A 16,257-nucleotide genomic window follows, 5' to 3' on the forward strand; every position below is an offset into this window, starting at 1 on the left:
TGATCTGATAGAGGTGTATAAGGCTTTGAATGGTTTGAGCATGCTCAATGCCATTGGGATTCTTCATCTTGCTCAGAATAATCACCTCAGAGGGCATAAATTCAAATTGAGGAAGGACGGATGTCGGATAGATGTGCGGAAATTTGCCTTTGGCCAGCGGGTGGTTGGTTGGTGGAACCGACTTCCATCACTTGTTGTTGAAGTTGATAGCCTAAACAAATTTAAAGCTCAACTGGACAGGTATTTCGAACGAACGGAGGGGTGAAATGGGAGTGGGTTTTTTTTTTTTTTTTTTTGGCTGATGCTGAATAAGCTTGCTTTCTTGCATCATATGCCTCTACTAATGCTAATGCTAATGCTAATTCCCCAGTGGGGCAAAGACAACTTAGTTGATTTCAATCCTTCTAAAACTCAGTCTTGTCCTATACCTTACAAAAAGGATTTTTCTGCTCCTATGCTTATCTTTGGTGACACTCCGATTTCTAGGCAAGTTGATCGATCTCTTTTGGGGATTACTCTGACTTGTAATCTCTCTTGGCACAAGCACATTACAAATATTGCTTCCTCTGCACCTTTCACCGGTTGACTTTCATCAACCGGTGAAATACCACCACTTTGCTTATTGGAGGCTTGAAGTGGTGAAACCCATGTTTAGTCTCTAGAGCAAAGTTTCCGACACCCTCCTCCCTCCATACTTCTCCTTCAACCCATGCACGGTACTAAGTACTATAGGTTTTGATACCTTTCGTGTTTGGGGTTTTCATAAAAAAAAAAAAAAAAAAAAATTACTTTTCTTGCAAACAGCTGTTCACTCTGTATAAATCGCAAATCTGCCATACCATGGAATATTGTTCCCACATCTGGGGTTGTGCCCCCAAAACTTCTCTCAGGCTTGTGGATTCCATTCTGAAGATGGCAGTTAGGTTAATTAATGACTCCTCTCTAACACTCTCTCCACTCGCTGTCTCATATGTACTCTTTCTGCTGCAGGCCTTTTCTACAGATACTTCCACAGGCACTGTTCTTCTGAATTGGCTTCTATAATTCTCTTTCAAAACAGTCCGACCACATGCCGCCAACATCCATTTACTGTCCAACTTCAAATTCACAGAACCAACTTTTCATCTTCCTCGTTTATTCATTCAACTGCCATTTTCTGGAACAACCTTCCATTAAATTTGTCCATAAATGGGTAACATAAGCCAGAATATCACCAGTGGATCGACACTGATGGAATCCATACTGGCAATTGTTGATCAGACAGACGGTTTCTAGGTAGTTTGAGAGTTGGCGGTTAATTGATTTCTTCATTACTTTAGAAAGAGTAGAAGTAATTACAATAGTACAATAATTGTGATGGAAGAGATTTGTCTTCCTTTTGGAACTGGCTGGATATGAGCAATTTTCCAAGCAGAAGGAAAAACACCTTTGGAATAAGAAAGTGAAAAAAGTCAGCAAAGAACAGAAGTAAATTCAGGAGCACAGGTTTTGAGAAAAAGTGAAGCAATACCATCAGTCCCTGGAGCTTTCTTTGCATCAATATTTGTCAAAATCCTTCTGACATCCTGTTGAAGGAAGACCACAGGAGGCATTGAATGGATTGTGTTGGGAATGGTGGGAGGTGTTTTACCAAGATCATTAATACATGAGTTGACAGAAAAATAGGATGTTAGCAGGTCAGCTTTATCATTGGCTGAAGTGACAACAGAACCATCTGGTTTTGACAGATGTCGAAGCGGAGATGGGCAAAAGTTGCGACCAATAGCTTTGGTAAGAGACCAGAATGCTTGGCTACCATTAGGGCAAGAAGCAAGTTTTCTACTCTTAGCCTGTTCAATCTCTAGTTTGGACTGATTAATAACTGCTTTACAATTGTTGTGAGCTTTGGTATAGGGAGAAAATGAAACTGAAGAATTGGTAACAAGCCAATTACGATATGCAACGTTCTTCTCTTGAACAGCCTTAACACATTTATTGGAAAATTAATGTGTAAATGTATTTATTGGAAAATTAATGTTAGATAAAGGACAAGATTTTAAAGTGGCGTGTGGAGTAAATGATTCCATTCCTACAAGAATAATTTCACTGACATGATCTGAACAAACGTTGACAACAGAAGTCTTGAAACTGTAATCCGACCAAGAAAAGAAAAAAAGAAATCTCGTACGTCATCCCATTTTGCATTCTTGTAATGCCAAACAACACGAGGTCGGGAATAGCCATGAGATAAAGGCTCCATTGGACAAGAGACAATCACCTAGTTGCAGTCTGAGGTGCCTAAAGGATCACTCAATTTGATCGTGTACTTAGAAGGGTTGTTTGTTGGTTGTATGGTTAGGATTGTCTGGTATTCTTGTAGTCTATATAATATTGGTGTAAATACACCAAAGAAAACTCTTAAAAGAAAAAACTGTGTTTGTAGTTTGAAGGGAAAGGGCATCATTTTATCTGTATCTCATATTGTGCCTCCCCTTTACAACGAGTTGCCATGTTATTGCACTACCTTGAATAAGTAATGCTTCACCAAAAGAGAAGACTATTGTTGCTTATTCTCTGTGGGCACCACCACCCAGACAGCACCGTTTCAAGGCTTGTTGGCCCTTCATCGGTGGGTAGGCAGGCACCCAGGTATTGCAGACAAGACAATCTGGTTGTGAAGATAATCACACAATATGAGAGATGCCAGAAGAATGCAAGATGAATTTGACACAATGAGGTAGAGAGATTTTAAGCCAGAGAAGATCGAAAAGAGGAGATTCCAAATTAACAAGTTTCTGACAGGGAATATTGGAATGGACATATGCACAATACCACCTTTGAGGTCAAAGAATCATACAGGAAATAATTTGGGCAACTGAGATGATCAGTAGTTAAATCAACCGATAACTGAGATTCTGTCAGTAAAAGTACATGGGGTTTGGCAGACTGCAAGTTGAAATTGGCATCGTTGAGATTAGAATTGAGACCACAAGAATACCAGACAATGTTTGTGAAATGAACTTGGAAGTGTTTGGAAGGTTTAGGTCTTTTCGCAGATACGCTTACTCTATTAGTTTGACAATTCATGGTGTATTCAATTGTAAGAAAAAGTGGGGGAAGGGACATGCTGTATGAAGTAATGAAATTTTTGGGTATGACCTACAAATGGTAAGAATATACCTAGATCCTTGACATAACAAGCCTCGACAATGCCCCCCCCCCCACATACACACTACTCAGGCTCCCTCCAGTCACTATCTAGCAGAGTAGAAGTAGCAAGATTATACACTAGCTTATCTGGAAGCCTCCTAGAGAGTTACTAATAGGTTCAGTCCGGTGTACTAACTAGCAGCCGGCCTGTGAACACCGTTTTAGAGCTGTACCCTCTAAAAAGGAAGATTGGATCTCGCCAAGATGTTCATTGCAACCTCAAAAGTCATCAGTCATGCTGCATGATGGAAGAGATGGGGAAGGGTTGACTGGAACTTAGAGAACACAGAGGGGCAGCATTCCTCCATGTGGTGTGGGCGCCACAACTCGTCCCTGCTTACATTGGTTCGCACCTGTGTGGTCACCCACAGTGTGCTCGTGCATGGAGGTTATACCCAAGATTACTAACAGTCCCATCATCATAGTGAAGGTGCAGTCAGAGGATTTGCTGTCACAGACCGTCCAGACTGCCGAAATTGGATCCACTTGACTTCAATGTCACCCCAGTATCAGTTCCATCAGCGTTTTAGATTCCTATGTAGCAAGTACTGCTTGTCTGGCATATCTGAGAGATTATCTGTGACAACCTCAAGGACCAAATTATAAATTATCCTCAGGTCTTTTTTGTTCTCTGCGACTTTGAGTGTGGAACCACACAATTGGTCTATCATTCTGGGGTTAATGCTACCCACATGAATGTTAAAACTCAATTGCCACTTCTCCGTCCATCTGTCTAATATTTCTAGATATTGTTGCATTAATATACCCTTGTGACTAGCTTGCCTAATTAATAATCCTACTGCCTTTGTATCATCTGAAAACTTAGATATTTAGCCTGGTGTGCCTTCATCAATGTCATAATAAATATTTAAAACAATAGACCAATGTTATTAGTGGACTTTGACTAATATTATCGGTGGAGCCCCAGCACTAAACCCTGGGGCTCCACTAATAATATTTCAAGACAAGCGGTTCCTCTGATAACCACTCTCTGTTTTCTCCCTCTCAACCAACCCTTTATTCATAATAATAGCTTGCCCATAATGCCACACTGCTCTAATTTGAATAGTAGTCTTTTTGTGGAACAGTATCAAAAGCTTTTCTTAAATCTAAGTATATGATGCCAAAAATATTTTTTTTTTGCATGTAGTTTTTGTTGCTGTGTCATGGTATCCATGACTCAGCAACAAAAAACAATCGGATTGGATACTGCGAAATATCCATTTGAGCACTGCTCTTTTTGGACTACTGTTATTTGTAGCATTTCCCAGGATTCAGTGCTGTCCCCATTGGTTGTTTTCTATATTTATTAATTATATCAATGTGTGCATATCGGGCTTAATGTCAAAATTTGCAAATTTTATTAAGATGGTTGGCAAAGTGATTAGCAACAATAATTAATCAGGGTATGCTACTGTGATAAGATCTAGAAAAATTAGACAGATCGGCTGAGAAGTGGTAATTGAAGTTTAATTGAAAAATAAAAGGTACCGTCTATGGGTAACAGCAGTCACAGAATAACATACCAACTGTGTGGTACTACACTCAGGATAATGGAGAATGAAAAGGATCTGGGGTGTATTTGTGCAGTAGACAGGCTGCTAGGGCTCATGAGTTCGATGGTATATGTAGGGATTTTGCCACTAGGGATAAAGAGGTCATTTTCCTGTTATACATCTTGTTCAGCCTGTAGGTCTGAAGGCCTTATTTTAGGAAGGATGTGAATCTGTTGTAAGGGTTGCAGAGAAAAGGCAAAAAGATTAGTGTTGGGGAGGGAGGAACACAAAAGGAATTCTTACCAAAGGCTTCAGTTATGTAAATTGCAGCATCTGGAGACTAGACACCTGTAAGGAGGTCTAATTGAGGTTTTTAAGGCACACAAATTGAGGAAGGATGGTTGCAAGATAAATGTGCAGAAATTTGCTTTCAGTCAGCAGATAATTGATTATTGGAACAAACTAATTAACACAGCAATTATTCTTATAACATCACTACAACAAGTTTTCTGCAAGTGATATTGACTAAGACCAATATCACTTCTCACCACTAGTCACACTATCTTTAGTAAAGCTAGAGATAGTGTGACTATCTCATGTGGGCAGGGTTGTGAAAGTCTAGAAACAACTGCATACTACTTACAGCTGTTCTCAGATATAGCAAAGTGAACAGTATTAATGGTACATTTTCAGAGAAAATTCCTTGAGAATAGCTTAAGATGACTAAATACAGTTATAATAAAGGCTTTATTAAATAATTTATAGGTATAAATAAAGTTTAAGGGGTGGTTGAGGGGGAGAAGGCAGAGAGTGGTAATCAATGGACACTGCTCATCGTGGACTATTGTTATTAGTGGAGTCCCTCAGGTTTCAGTCCATTATTGTTTTCTGTATTTATAAATGATATTGATGATGATATATCAAGCTTAATGTCCAAGTTTGCAGATGATACAAAGGTTGGCAGGGTTGTCAAGGACACTACTGACACTATGCTGCTGCAACAGGATCTGGAAAGGGTGAGCAGATGGGCTGAGAGGTGGCAAATGAAGTTTAACATTGACAAATGTAAAGTACTACATGTGGGAAACAGCAACCCCAGAGTAACATATCATTTCTGTGGTACTACACTGGCAGTGGTAGAGAATGAAAAGGAACTGGAGGTAATTGTGCAGGCAGATATGAAGTTCTCTGAGCAGTGCATACAGGCTACAAGAGTAGCTCATGGTGTATTGCCAATGATATACAGGAATTTTTCTAGAAGGGATAAGGAGGTAATTGTTCCCTTATATAAGGCAATGGTCAGGCCACACCTAGAGTACTGTATACAGGTCTGGAGGCCTCATTTCAAGAAGGATGTAGAGCTGCTGGAACGAGTACAGAGAAGGGCAACAAGATTAGTGAATGGAACAAAGGGGTGCTCTTACGAAGAAAGGCTTAAGTTTTGCAAATTACCGAGTCTGGAGACTAGGCACCAGCGAGGTGATCTGATAGAGGTGTATAAAGCCTTGAATGGTTTGAGCCTGCTCAGTGCTGATGGGATTCTTCCTCTTGCTCAGAATAATCACCTGAGAGGGCATAAATTCAAATTGAGGAAAGACAGATGTAGGATAGCTGTACGGAAATTTGCCTTTAGCCAGCGGGTAGTTGGTTGATGGAACAGACTTCCATCCCTTGTTGTGGAAGTTGATAGCCTAAATAAATTTAAGGCTCAGCTGGACAGGTATTTCGAACGAACAGAGGGATGAAGTGGAAGTGGTTTTTTTTTTTTTTTTTTTTTTTGGCTGATGGTGCATAAGCTTGCTTTGTTGCATCATATGCCTTTGCTAATGCTAAGTTCTAGAATGTTACTACAATTAAAAGTATAATATAAAATGTTAATTCTGATATTCATTTGGTATGTGGTTTTTACATGCACAACACTTTTTTAATTGTAATTTAAATTTTATTTATACCTATACAGTATATACCCCGATGAGCCAAAACATTATGACCACCTACCTAATAATAGGCGCCTCCGTAGCCAGGTGGGAAGGAGCAGCAGTGCATAGCACAAGCTTCTCGATTAGACCGGGGTTCGAACCCATCACCAACGGATGCGGAAAGGTCAGGGAACGACCACCACATATCCCGGAGCAATATGGCCTTAGTTGCTAATGCTCCCAAAAACCAAACAACAACAATAACCTACCCAATATGACATTGGTCCTCCACTTGCAGCCAAAACAGCTCGTACCTGACGTGGCATGGACACTACAAGATTTCTAAATGTGTCTTGTGGTGTCTGGTACCAACACATTATCCTTTAACTCCTGTAAGGTCTGTGGTTGAGATGCCGCAGATCAGAGTTGCTGTTCCAACACAAACCATAGATGCTCGATGGGATTGATGTCTGGAGAATTTGGAAGCTAGGGCAATACCTGGAAGTATTCCTCATGTTCTGCGAACCAGTCTCGAACAATTCGGGCAGTGTGGCATGCCACATTATCCTGCTGAAAGACGGCACCACCACCAGAGGGGGAAGATTGTTGCCATGAAAGGGTGTACCTGGTCAGCAATGATGTTTAGGTAAGTGGTAGATATCAGAGTGCCTGGCACATGGATGACTGGACCCGGGGTATCCCAGCAGAATATCATCCAAAGCATGAACCGCCGCCACTGTTTCCCCCCCCCCCCACGGTGCATCCAGGCACCATCCCTTCCTCAGATAAATGACCTGCACAAAAAACCGGCTGTCTACATGGTGCAACAGGAAATGTGATTCATCGGACCAGACGGCCTTCTTCCAATCACTCAAGGCCCATTTCGATGCTTGTATGCCCATTGTAGGTGCTGTCGCCGGTGAACCGTGGTTAACATGGGTACTCAGAGTGGCTACGCAGCCCCATTTTCAGCAGGGTTTGGTGTACTGTGTGTTGTGACGTGTTACTCCCGCCACCAGCATTCCAGTTACTGCAAGTTGCGCCACAGTCGCCCTTTTTGTTGCCACGTACCATCCAGGAGAGCCTTCGCTGACCCCGAGCATCAATGATGAGCTGTGATTGTCCAACACCTTGCCGGCGGTTCATGGGTTTTTCCTCCTCGGACCACTTTTGGTAGGTCCATGGCTGACCGTGAGCACTCCACCAGTCTTGCCGTTTCTGATATGCTCCAACCCAGTTGTCTGGCCATTACAATTTGGCCTTTGTCAAACTCGCTTAAGTCCACTGCCTTTCCCATCTGAAGAACAAGAGTAACACTGATTAACAGAGCTCAGTATAAGGTGTTTTTATACCACGTCCTAACCCACGCACATGCCGTAGTTCACCTGCAGTTGCTTTGATTTGCATAATGACTCGCTGGTCATAATGTTTTGGCTCATCGGTGTGTATATATATATATATATATATATATATATATATTTTTTTTTTTTTTTTTAATTATTAAAATTTGCTTAAATTGCCATCGTTAGTTGATTTGTCATAAGAAATCCTTTGTAGGACTTTTTCTGTAGTGGGATTGGGTGGCATTTTTTGTTTGTAGCCAGGCATTTAAAACCCTTGATGGACCAGTCTTGCTGGTCTTCAATCTTAACCTAACTACAGCAGAGTACAGCAGCCATTTCAGGATCAAGTTGCTAGCCAACTCCTAAAGCAACCCATATCCTAACTACACTAACTGCACCTACACTTCTTCTTGTAGTCAGTTACTTTCTTGTTACTCCTTCAAGTGTGCCCTCAATGTTGTATTCATAGTTTCTTTGTTTTTCATTAGTACCTTTGGTTCCCAACATAGTAATGTGATATCTTTTAATTTTAGTTAATATCTGCAACAACCAAAGATGGTGAGAATGCAATGTCTGCTTCCTTAATTCCTTATGAAGATGAATCAAAAAAAAGACGTGAAATTCTTGCTCGACGGCCTTCATACAGAAAGATTTTGAATGAACTTTCCTGTACAGATGCTCAGGGAACAGTAGCAGGCTTAACACAGTCATCTTCTGATGTAAAGGAGGAAGCAGCAGTTGCAGCTAATGGTGGCCATGACATTTCCAGTCAAGATTCAGAAAATGGTGGAACACCTGGTACTATTACAGTTTCCGGAACACAGTATCATACAGCCGGGCTTTTAAAAGGTCAGTTTTTCCATTTCTTTTGGAAATTTGTCTATCTGATTAATAAACTTTCAATTATACACTCTAACCAGTAAATAATTAAAACATTATTTTCTTTTATCTTAATGTTTTTTTTTTTTAAATAAAAACTCCAAGCATCGGGAGGTATTAGAACATATACTACTCAGTACCATGCATGGAGTTGAAGGTTGAGAAGATGAAAGAATATACTTGTTGACATTAGACAATCTAGGCATTTTCTGGAACAATCTCCCTTCATAAGTATTCCCTGAAAATTTCAGAGTTCTGCAATTTTCAGGGAATACTTATGAAGAGAGATTGTTCCAGAAAACAGAAGTTAAAGGAATAAACAAGGAACAGGTCACTGCAGAACTCTGTGCCATTAAGATGGGTTTGACTTTTCTTACTGATTTCATTTTAGATGCAGTGATAGCCCTCCAAGATAATTTTCAGTCTTCACATAAATTTTTAAAACAAATAAGATCTCAAATAATGTGACATGATAATAAACAATAAACAGATTATTATATTCTGTCGGATCCCTGGGCACTTTGGAATGCCAGGAAATGAGCATGCACATTATATAACAAGAAACCAATTTGACATTAATTGCATCCAGATTCCTTATATAGATAATAAATTAACCATATGCCAAGTATACAATGTATACAGTATACAAGGAAAAGTGAACAGAAATTTGGTATAATCAGATATATAATTGTAGTATCATATCTATAATCAGATATGATTAAATGGACATTAAATCGACATATGACAGAATACACCTCCCAGCTCTTTTTACAGTTCTGAAACACTACTTCGGCCTAGCTTCAAATTTTGAAGTCAATTTTATTTCCTAGACACCTGTCTGTGACCCACAGCGACTTCCAGGTATTGACGTTGCAAGAGGCATCCCGCAAGGAAGAGTGCTTTCAGCTATCCTGTTTGCAGCAGTTTTGGAGCCTTTTCTAGCTAAGAATTCTAACTTTTGTCTCTCATGCCAATGATCTGAAGTTCTACGTGAGCTCAGATCATAATCATCAGATTCATGATATCAACCAACAAGCTTCTAGGCAGATATTGAGCTTGAAAAATTATCTTGCCACAATTAGGCTGCATCTGGGCCCTTCCAAATCAGTGCAACTGCTGATAACAAAGGAGAGAATCAAAAATGAAATCTTTGTTAGTGAGGAGCCAATGCAAAAAAGTGACCTCCCATACCGACCTTGGCTTCACATGGGATGTTGGGCTCACCTTTTATCCTCACTTTGTCAGTATAAGGCAGAAGATGTATGTGGCTCTTTGGGCAGTGCGTCAAGAGCTCGATGGTGTGTATCATGACAAAAAATGTCCTCACGCTTGCATGGCTTATAATGGGGCGAATTGATGCTCCATCAGTATCCGCATTAATCTCTGGCCCAAAAAAGGCAAGAGGGTAGAACTCTGACTCCTGTCTCCCTCTGCGTCTTATGCTTTTGAGCATTGATTCCCTGAGGGACATGTTTAAAGCCAATTGTCTTCAGATCTTCAATAAATTTAGGATACACCCTGCTAGGTTCTGTGAAGACAAGCTCTACAGGAACGAAATTCTCAAGAACTGTTACCAGATAATGAATCTATGATGTTCACCTGCTCCTCTTTTTTTTTTTTTTTTTTTTTGCTTGCCTATTTGTATATGAAAAAACTTTGTTTTTGTCTCCATGCAACTGTATATTTAATCCTGTAAATTTCTTGGGTCGAGCATATACTCTTGTATATTGTACATGTGTTCCTCACAATTTAGTCTGTAAATATTCACACCCTTCTGGCATAGTGCCGTCCTGGGGTGACCCAAGGTTTCTTAGGGAAATAAACTGATTTTAATAATAATAACATATTATGAGATGTAAAGGAGAATCCACAGCTATGGAAATCCAGCTTCCTATCAAACAGACATGAAGAGGTTGTGCTGGCCAGAGCATGTATTGGTCATACTTGCCTTGTGCATCTCCTTTTATTACTAGGAGATAATTGCCCATTTTGCTTGCATTGCAGTTCACCACTAACTGTAAAACATATTCTTATTGGATGCACTCAGTATCAGTCGCCCGGATCTGCATCATTCCAATCCCTCTCCAACTTATAGGCATCTGGACATGATACTGCCAAGGGGGATGTCTTTGTGTGTGCGCGATGCAAGGAGTGTATCGATATCAGGCAACAACTCGGCGTTCTTGTGGGCCTATATGAGAGCTTGAAGGACAGGGTGGATGCCCTCGAAGAAACTAAATTGAGGGGCCCATCAAGCTCTCAGCTGCCCACATCAACGCCAGAGCTTGCACTTGGGCATCGCGTGACACAGAGACAACCCCCAAGGCAGAGTGCGCTGGTCCCGAAGGAACTAGTAGTTGTTGGTGACTCTATTGTCAGGGAAACGGGGAACATGCTTTGTAAAAAAGATAGGTGGAACAGGACCAGGGTATGTCTGCCAGGGGCAAAGGTTGATGATGTTGTAGAGCGAATATCATCTTTTAAGGGCACAAAAGGTGATATAGTTGTACACGTTGGCACTAATAATATTAAGAGTAGGAGACCGGCAGAATTACTTAACAAGTACAGGTCACTGTTGAACAAAAGCCGAGAATTAGGGTTGAATTTGAAAGTGTCTGCAATTCTGCCCAGACACAATAGGAGGGAGTATATGATGAGAGCCTTGTCGATCAATTCGGCCCTGGAAAGATTGTGCAAGGCTCAAGGGGTAGAATTTTTTTCAGCCTGGACTGTACTTGTTAACAGGAGAGATTGCTTCTACAGGGATGGGATACACTTAAATAGAAAAGGTGCAAGAATATTTGCTGATGCTATCGAGGCAGTGTTAGGTGGGTTGGAAAACTGCTAGCTTGGGGGGAGACAAAGAGCAATAGATTGACAGTAGCCACTGGCAGAGGTGAAAGAGATTCTTGCACTGCTTCTATTAGAATGAGCAGAAGCCTGAAAAACAAGATGCATGGTATTTCAGAGACTGCTGGGAGCCATTGCGGTACAAGTAAACATATGGGTTGTGTTAGGGTAGCTAAGAATAGAAACAGGTGCAGGTATACTTGCATGTACACCAATGCTAGGAGTTTAGTAAATAAATTTGATGAATTTGAGGTATTGCTCAAAACATCAAAGGCAGATATTGTTGGGATATCAGAGACGTGGTGTCACACAGATATAAGGGATGCAGAACTGGAATTTGGGGAGTACAACGTCTACAGAAAGGATAGACAGGATAGGAAGGGGGGAGGGGTTATGCTATTAGTTAAGAAACACATAAAAACCAAGGAAGTGAAGCCAGTCGACAGGACAGTGCAGTGTTGAGTCAGTTTGGTGTGACATAAGCATTGGGAGATCAAAATTGAGAGTAGGAGTGTGCTATAGGCCTAATGACTCTGATGAGTATAATGAGGAACTGTACAGGGAAATAGAGTCGGCCAGTAAATCACAGAGTCTTATAATGGGAGATTTTAATTTCCCAGATATCGACTGGAATTTGGGGGCTGGTTACTCACACACTAGCAGGGCTTTTGTGGATTTATTGGATGATTGTTTTCTACATCAGCATGTTCGGGAGGCAACTAGAGGGAGTAATACTCTTGATTTGATTATCAGCAGTGATTCTTCATGCATTAAGAATCTGAAGATAAATGAACCACTAGGTGGCAGTGATCACAGTGTGCTGAAGTGGGATTTACTCAAAGAGGTAACTACCATTAGGAGTAAAGGGAAGGGTTATTGCTTCCGTAAAGGCGACTACGATGGACTGAGACAGTATTTAAATTATATACAGTGGGACCAACTGATGATGTTACCAACAGCAAATTCAAAATGGGAAGCATCCAAAGAACTTATCTTGGAAGCTACTAGGCTTTACATACCAACTAAGAAATATTGTTCAAGGTTTAGGCCAAAATGGATGTCAGATGAACTAATGAGGCATATGGCAGAGAAGAAAAATGCATAGGATACTTACAAATTAACACATGACACAGAAGCCTATGATAGATACAAGTTGATATGCAACCAGGTTACAAAGGAGGTTAGGCAGGCGAAGGCAGATTACGAGAAATCCTTGGCAAGGGATGCAAAGAAAAACAGCAAAGAGTTCTTTACTTATGTAAATTCTAGAAGGAAGGGGATGAATCAGATTGGTCCACTTGATATTGATGGGTCAACTGTTGATGATCCTGCTCAGGTAGCTAACAAACTAAATGAATATTTTGCACCGACATTCACACATGAGGAGTTATTCAGCAAGGGGAATGCCAGAAGTGTATTCAACTCTAGCAGTAAGCTACAGAATCTTGAAATAACTGGGAGTAAAGTGGAGGAGAAACTGTTGAAGATAGACACAAGAAAGGCACTCGGGGTGGATGGGATCTATCCAGTTATATTAAAGGAGGCAGAAAAGGAAGTAAGCAAACCCTTAGCCATAATTATGAGAGCTTCCTTGGACTCAGGGGAGGTACCCATAGACTGGAAATGTGCAAATGTGACCCCAATTCACAAAGGAGGATCAAAGGCTGACACAAGTAATTATAGACCTGTGAGCTTAACTTCTGTTCCAGGAAAATTAATGAGGCACTGGTTAAAGAAGCACTGCAGGATCATTTAGACAAGACTTCAGTTATAGCTCAGACACAGCATGGTTTTCTTAAGGGGAAGTCTTGCCTGACCAACTTGATTGGATACTATGATGCAGTCACAAAAGAACTGGATGCAGGGAATAACTTTGATATTATATACTTGGATCTTAGAAAGGCTTTTGATACTGTTGCACATGGAAGACTGCTACACAAATTGGAGCAGTGTGACATTGGAGGCAAATTGCTGCTATGGATAAAGTGGTGGTTGAGGGGGAGAAGACAGAGAGTGGTAATCAATGGACACTGCTCATCGTGGACTAATGTTATTAGTGGAGTCCCTCAGGGCTCAGTGTTGGGTCCATTATTGTTTTCTGTATTTATAAATGATATTGATGATGGTATATCAAGCTTAATGTCCAAGTTTGCAGATGATACAAAGGTTGGCAGGGTTGTCAAGGACACTACTGACACTATGCTGCTGCAGCAGGATCTGGAAAGGTTGAGCAGATGGGCTGAGAGGTGGCAAATGAAGTTTAACATTGACAAATGTAAAGTACTACACATGGGAAACAGCAACCCCAGAGCAACGTATCAACTGTGTGGTACTACACTGACAGTGGTAGAGAATGAAAGGGACTTGGGGGTGGTTGTGCAGGCAGATATGAAGTTCTCTGAGCAGTGCAGATGGGCTGCAAGTGTAGCTCATGGAGTATTGTCAATGGTAAAGAGGAATTTTTCCAGCAAGGATAAGGAGGTGATTATTCCCTTGTATAAGGCAATGGTCAGGCCACACCTAGAGTACTGTATACAGGTCTGGAGGCCTCATTTCAAGAAGGATGTAGAGCTGCTAGAACGAGTACAGAGAAGGGCAACAAGATTAGTGAATGGAACAAAGGGGGTGCTCTTACGAAGAAAGGCTTAAGTTTTGCAAATTACAGTGTCTGGAGACTAGGCACCAGCGAGGTGATCTGATAGAGGAGTATAAAGCCTTGAATGGTTTAAGCATGCTCAATGCTGATGGGATTCTTCCTCTAGCTCAGAAAAATCACCTGAGAGGGCATAAATTCAAATTGAGGAAAGACAGATGTAGGATAGACGTGCGGAAATTTGCCTTTAGCCAGCGGGTGGTTGGTTGGTGGAACAGACTTCCATCCCTTGTGGTGGAGGTTGATAGCCTAAATAAGTTTAAGGCTCAGCTGGACAGGTATTTTGAACAAACAGAGGGGTGAAGTGGAAGTGGGTTTTTTTTTTTTTTTTTTGGCTGATGCTGCATAAGCTTGCTTTCTTGCATCAAATGCCTCTACTAATGCTAATGCTAATTTTGGCCATAGTAGCCCTTGCACCAAAAAAACACAACTCGAACAACAGTAGCACTAGTTAGTGCCTCATTAGTGGACAATCAGACTTTTTAAAGTGAAAAAATTGATGACCTAGTGATTAGAAATATTCACATGTGAGATGTTTGTTTGTATGATCTGTTTAACCTGTGTTGACAGATTTAATTGCAAGATACAAGACTGAAGTACTAGTAAGAAAACTTTCTGATTTCAAATTTTTATGTTATATTCTTTATTGATTTCATAATGTCTTCAGGGCATTAATTTTGAATGTTGCCACTTCAGATCAACAATCACAGTCATGGTTAGTTCATCCAGCAGTGATTTCAGTTGAACATGAATTTCTTCAAGATTTGGATTGCAAAGAATTAATACACTACTTTGTTGCCTACAAGTGTGGGAAAACAAATTTCTAATAACATTAGCATTAGTAGAGTCATATTGATGCAATAAAGCAAGTTTATGCAGCATTAGCCAAAAAAAAAAAAAAAAACGCTCCCATTTCACCCCTCCGTTCTTTCCAAATACCTGTCCAGCTCAGACTTAAATTTATTTAGGCTATCAACTTCCACAGCAAAGGATGGAAGTCTGTTCCACCAACCAACTACCCGCTGGCTAAAGGCAAACTTCTGCACATTATCTACATCTGTCTTTCTTCAGTTTTAATTTATACCCTCTCAGGTGATTATTCTGAGCAAGAGGAAGAATCCCATTAGCACTGAGTATGCTCAAACTATTCAACGCTTTGTACACCTCAATCAGATAACCTTGCAGGTGCCTAGTCTCCACACACTGTAATCTGCAAAACCTAAGCCTTTATTCATAAGAGCAACCCTTTGTTCCATTCACTAATCTTGTTGCCCTACTCTGTACTCTTTCCAACACCTCTACATCGCCGACCGGGCTAGCCGAGTGGGTAAAGTACCTGCCCGGCAACCCAAAGGTCGCGGGTTCGATTCCCGCCTCGGGCTTGGATCACAGTACTGCAAAAACCTTGGGAGGTGCAATATGGCCACAGAAGCCGATGCACCAACAACTATCAAATCAAAATCAAAAAAAAACCTCTACATCCTTCTTAAAATGAGGCCTCCAGACCTGTATACAGTACTCACGGTGTGGCCTGACCATTGCCTTATACAAGGGGATAATCACCTCCTTATCCCTGCTAGAAAAATTCCTCTTTATCATTGACAAGACACCATGAGGTACTCTTGCAGACCGTCTGCACTGCTCAGAAAACTTCATATCTGCCTGCACAATTAACCCCAGGTGCTTTTCGTTCTCTATCACTGTCAGTGTAGTACCACAGAGTTGATATGTTACTCTGAGGTTACTACTTCCCATATGTAGTACTTTACATTTGTCAATGTTAAACTTCATTTACCACCTCTCAGCCCATCTGCTCAACTTTTCTAGATCCTGTTGCAGCATTGTACTGTCATTAGTGTCCTTAACCATGCTAACCTTCGTATTGTCTGCAAACTTGGACATCAAGCTTGATAAACCATCAACAATAT

At 40.8% G+C, this 16,257-nt stretch overlaps 1 protein-coding gene across 8 annotated transcripts in view; it reads left to right on the forward strand.

The window, feature by feature from the left end:
* The window catches only part of LOC150090447 (cyclic AMP-responsive element-binding protein 1-like), a 313,271-nt gene that overhangs the window by 266,443 nt on the left and 30,571 nt on the right, over positions 1-16,257 (forward strand). For all 8 annotated transcript variants that reach the window (XM_090389890.1, XM_090389889.1, XM_090389896.1 and 5 more), the window contains one exon: positions 8,481-8,796. In XM_090389890.1, the coding sequence (XP_090246016.1) occupies positions 8,481-8,796 (316 nt within the window). The remainder of the gene's footprint in view (positions 1-8,480; positions 8,797-16,257) is intronic.

This window comes from Mastigoproctus giganteus, chromosome 2, assembly GCF_048544385.1.
Source record: "Mastigoproctus giganteus isolate SK-2022 chromosome 2, ASM4854438v1, whole genome shotgun sequence".
NCBI classification, from domain to species: domain Eukaryota; kingdom Metazoa; phylum Arthropoda; class Arachnida; order Uropygi; family Thelyphonidae; genus Mastigoproctus; species Mastigoproctus giganteus.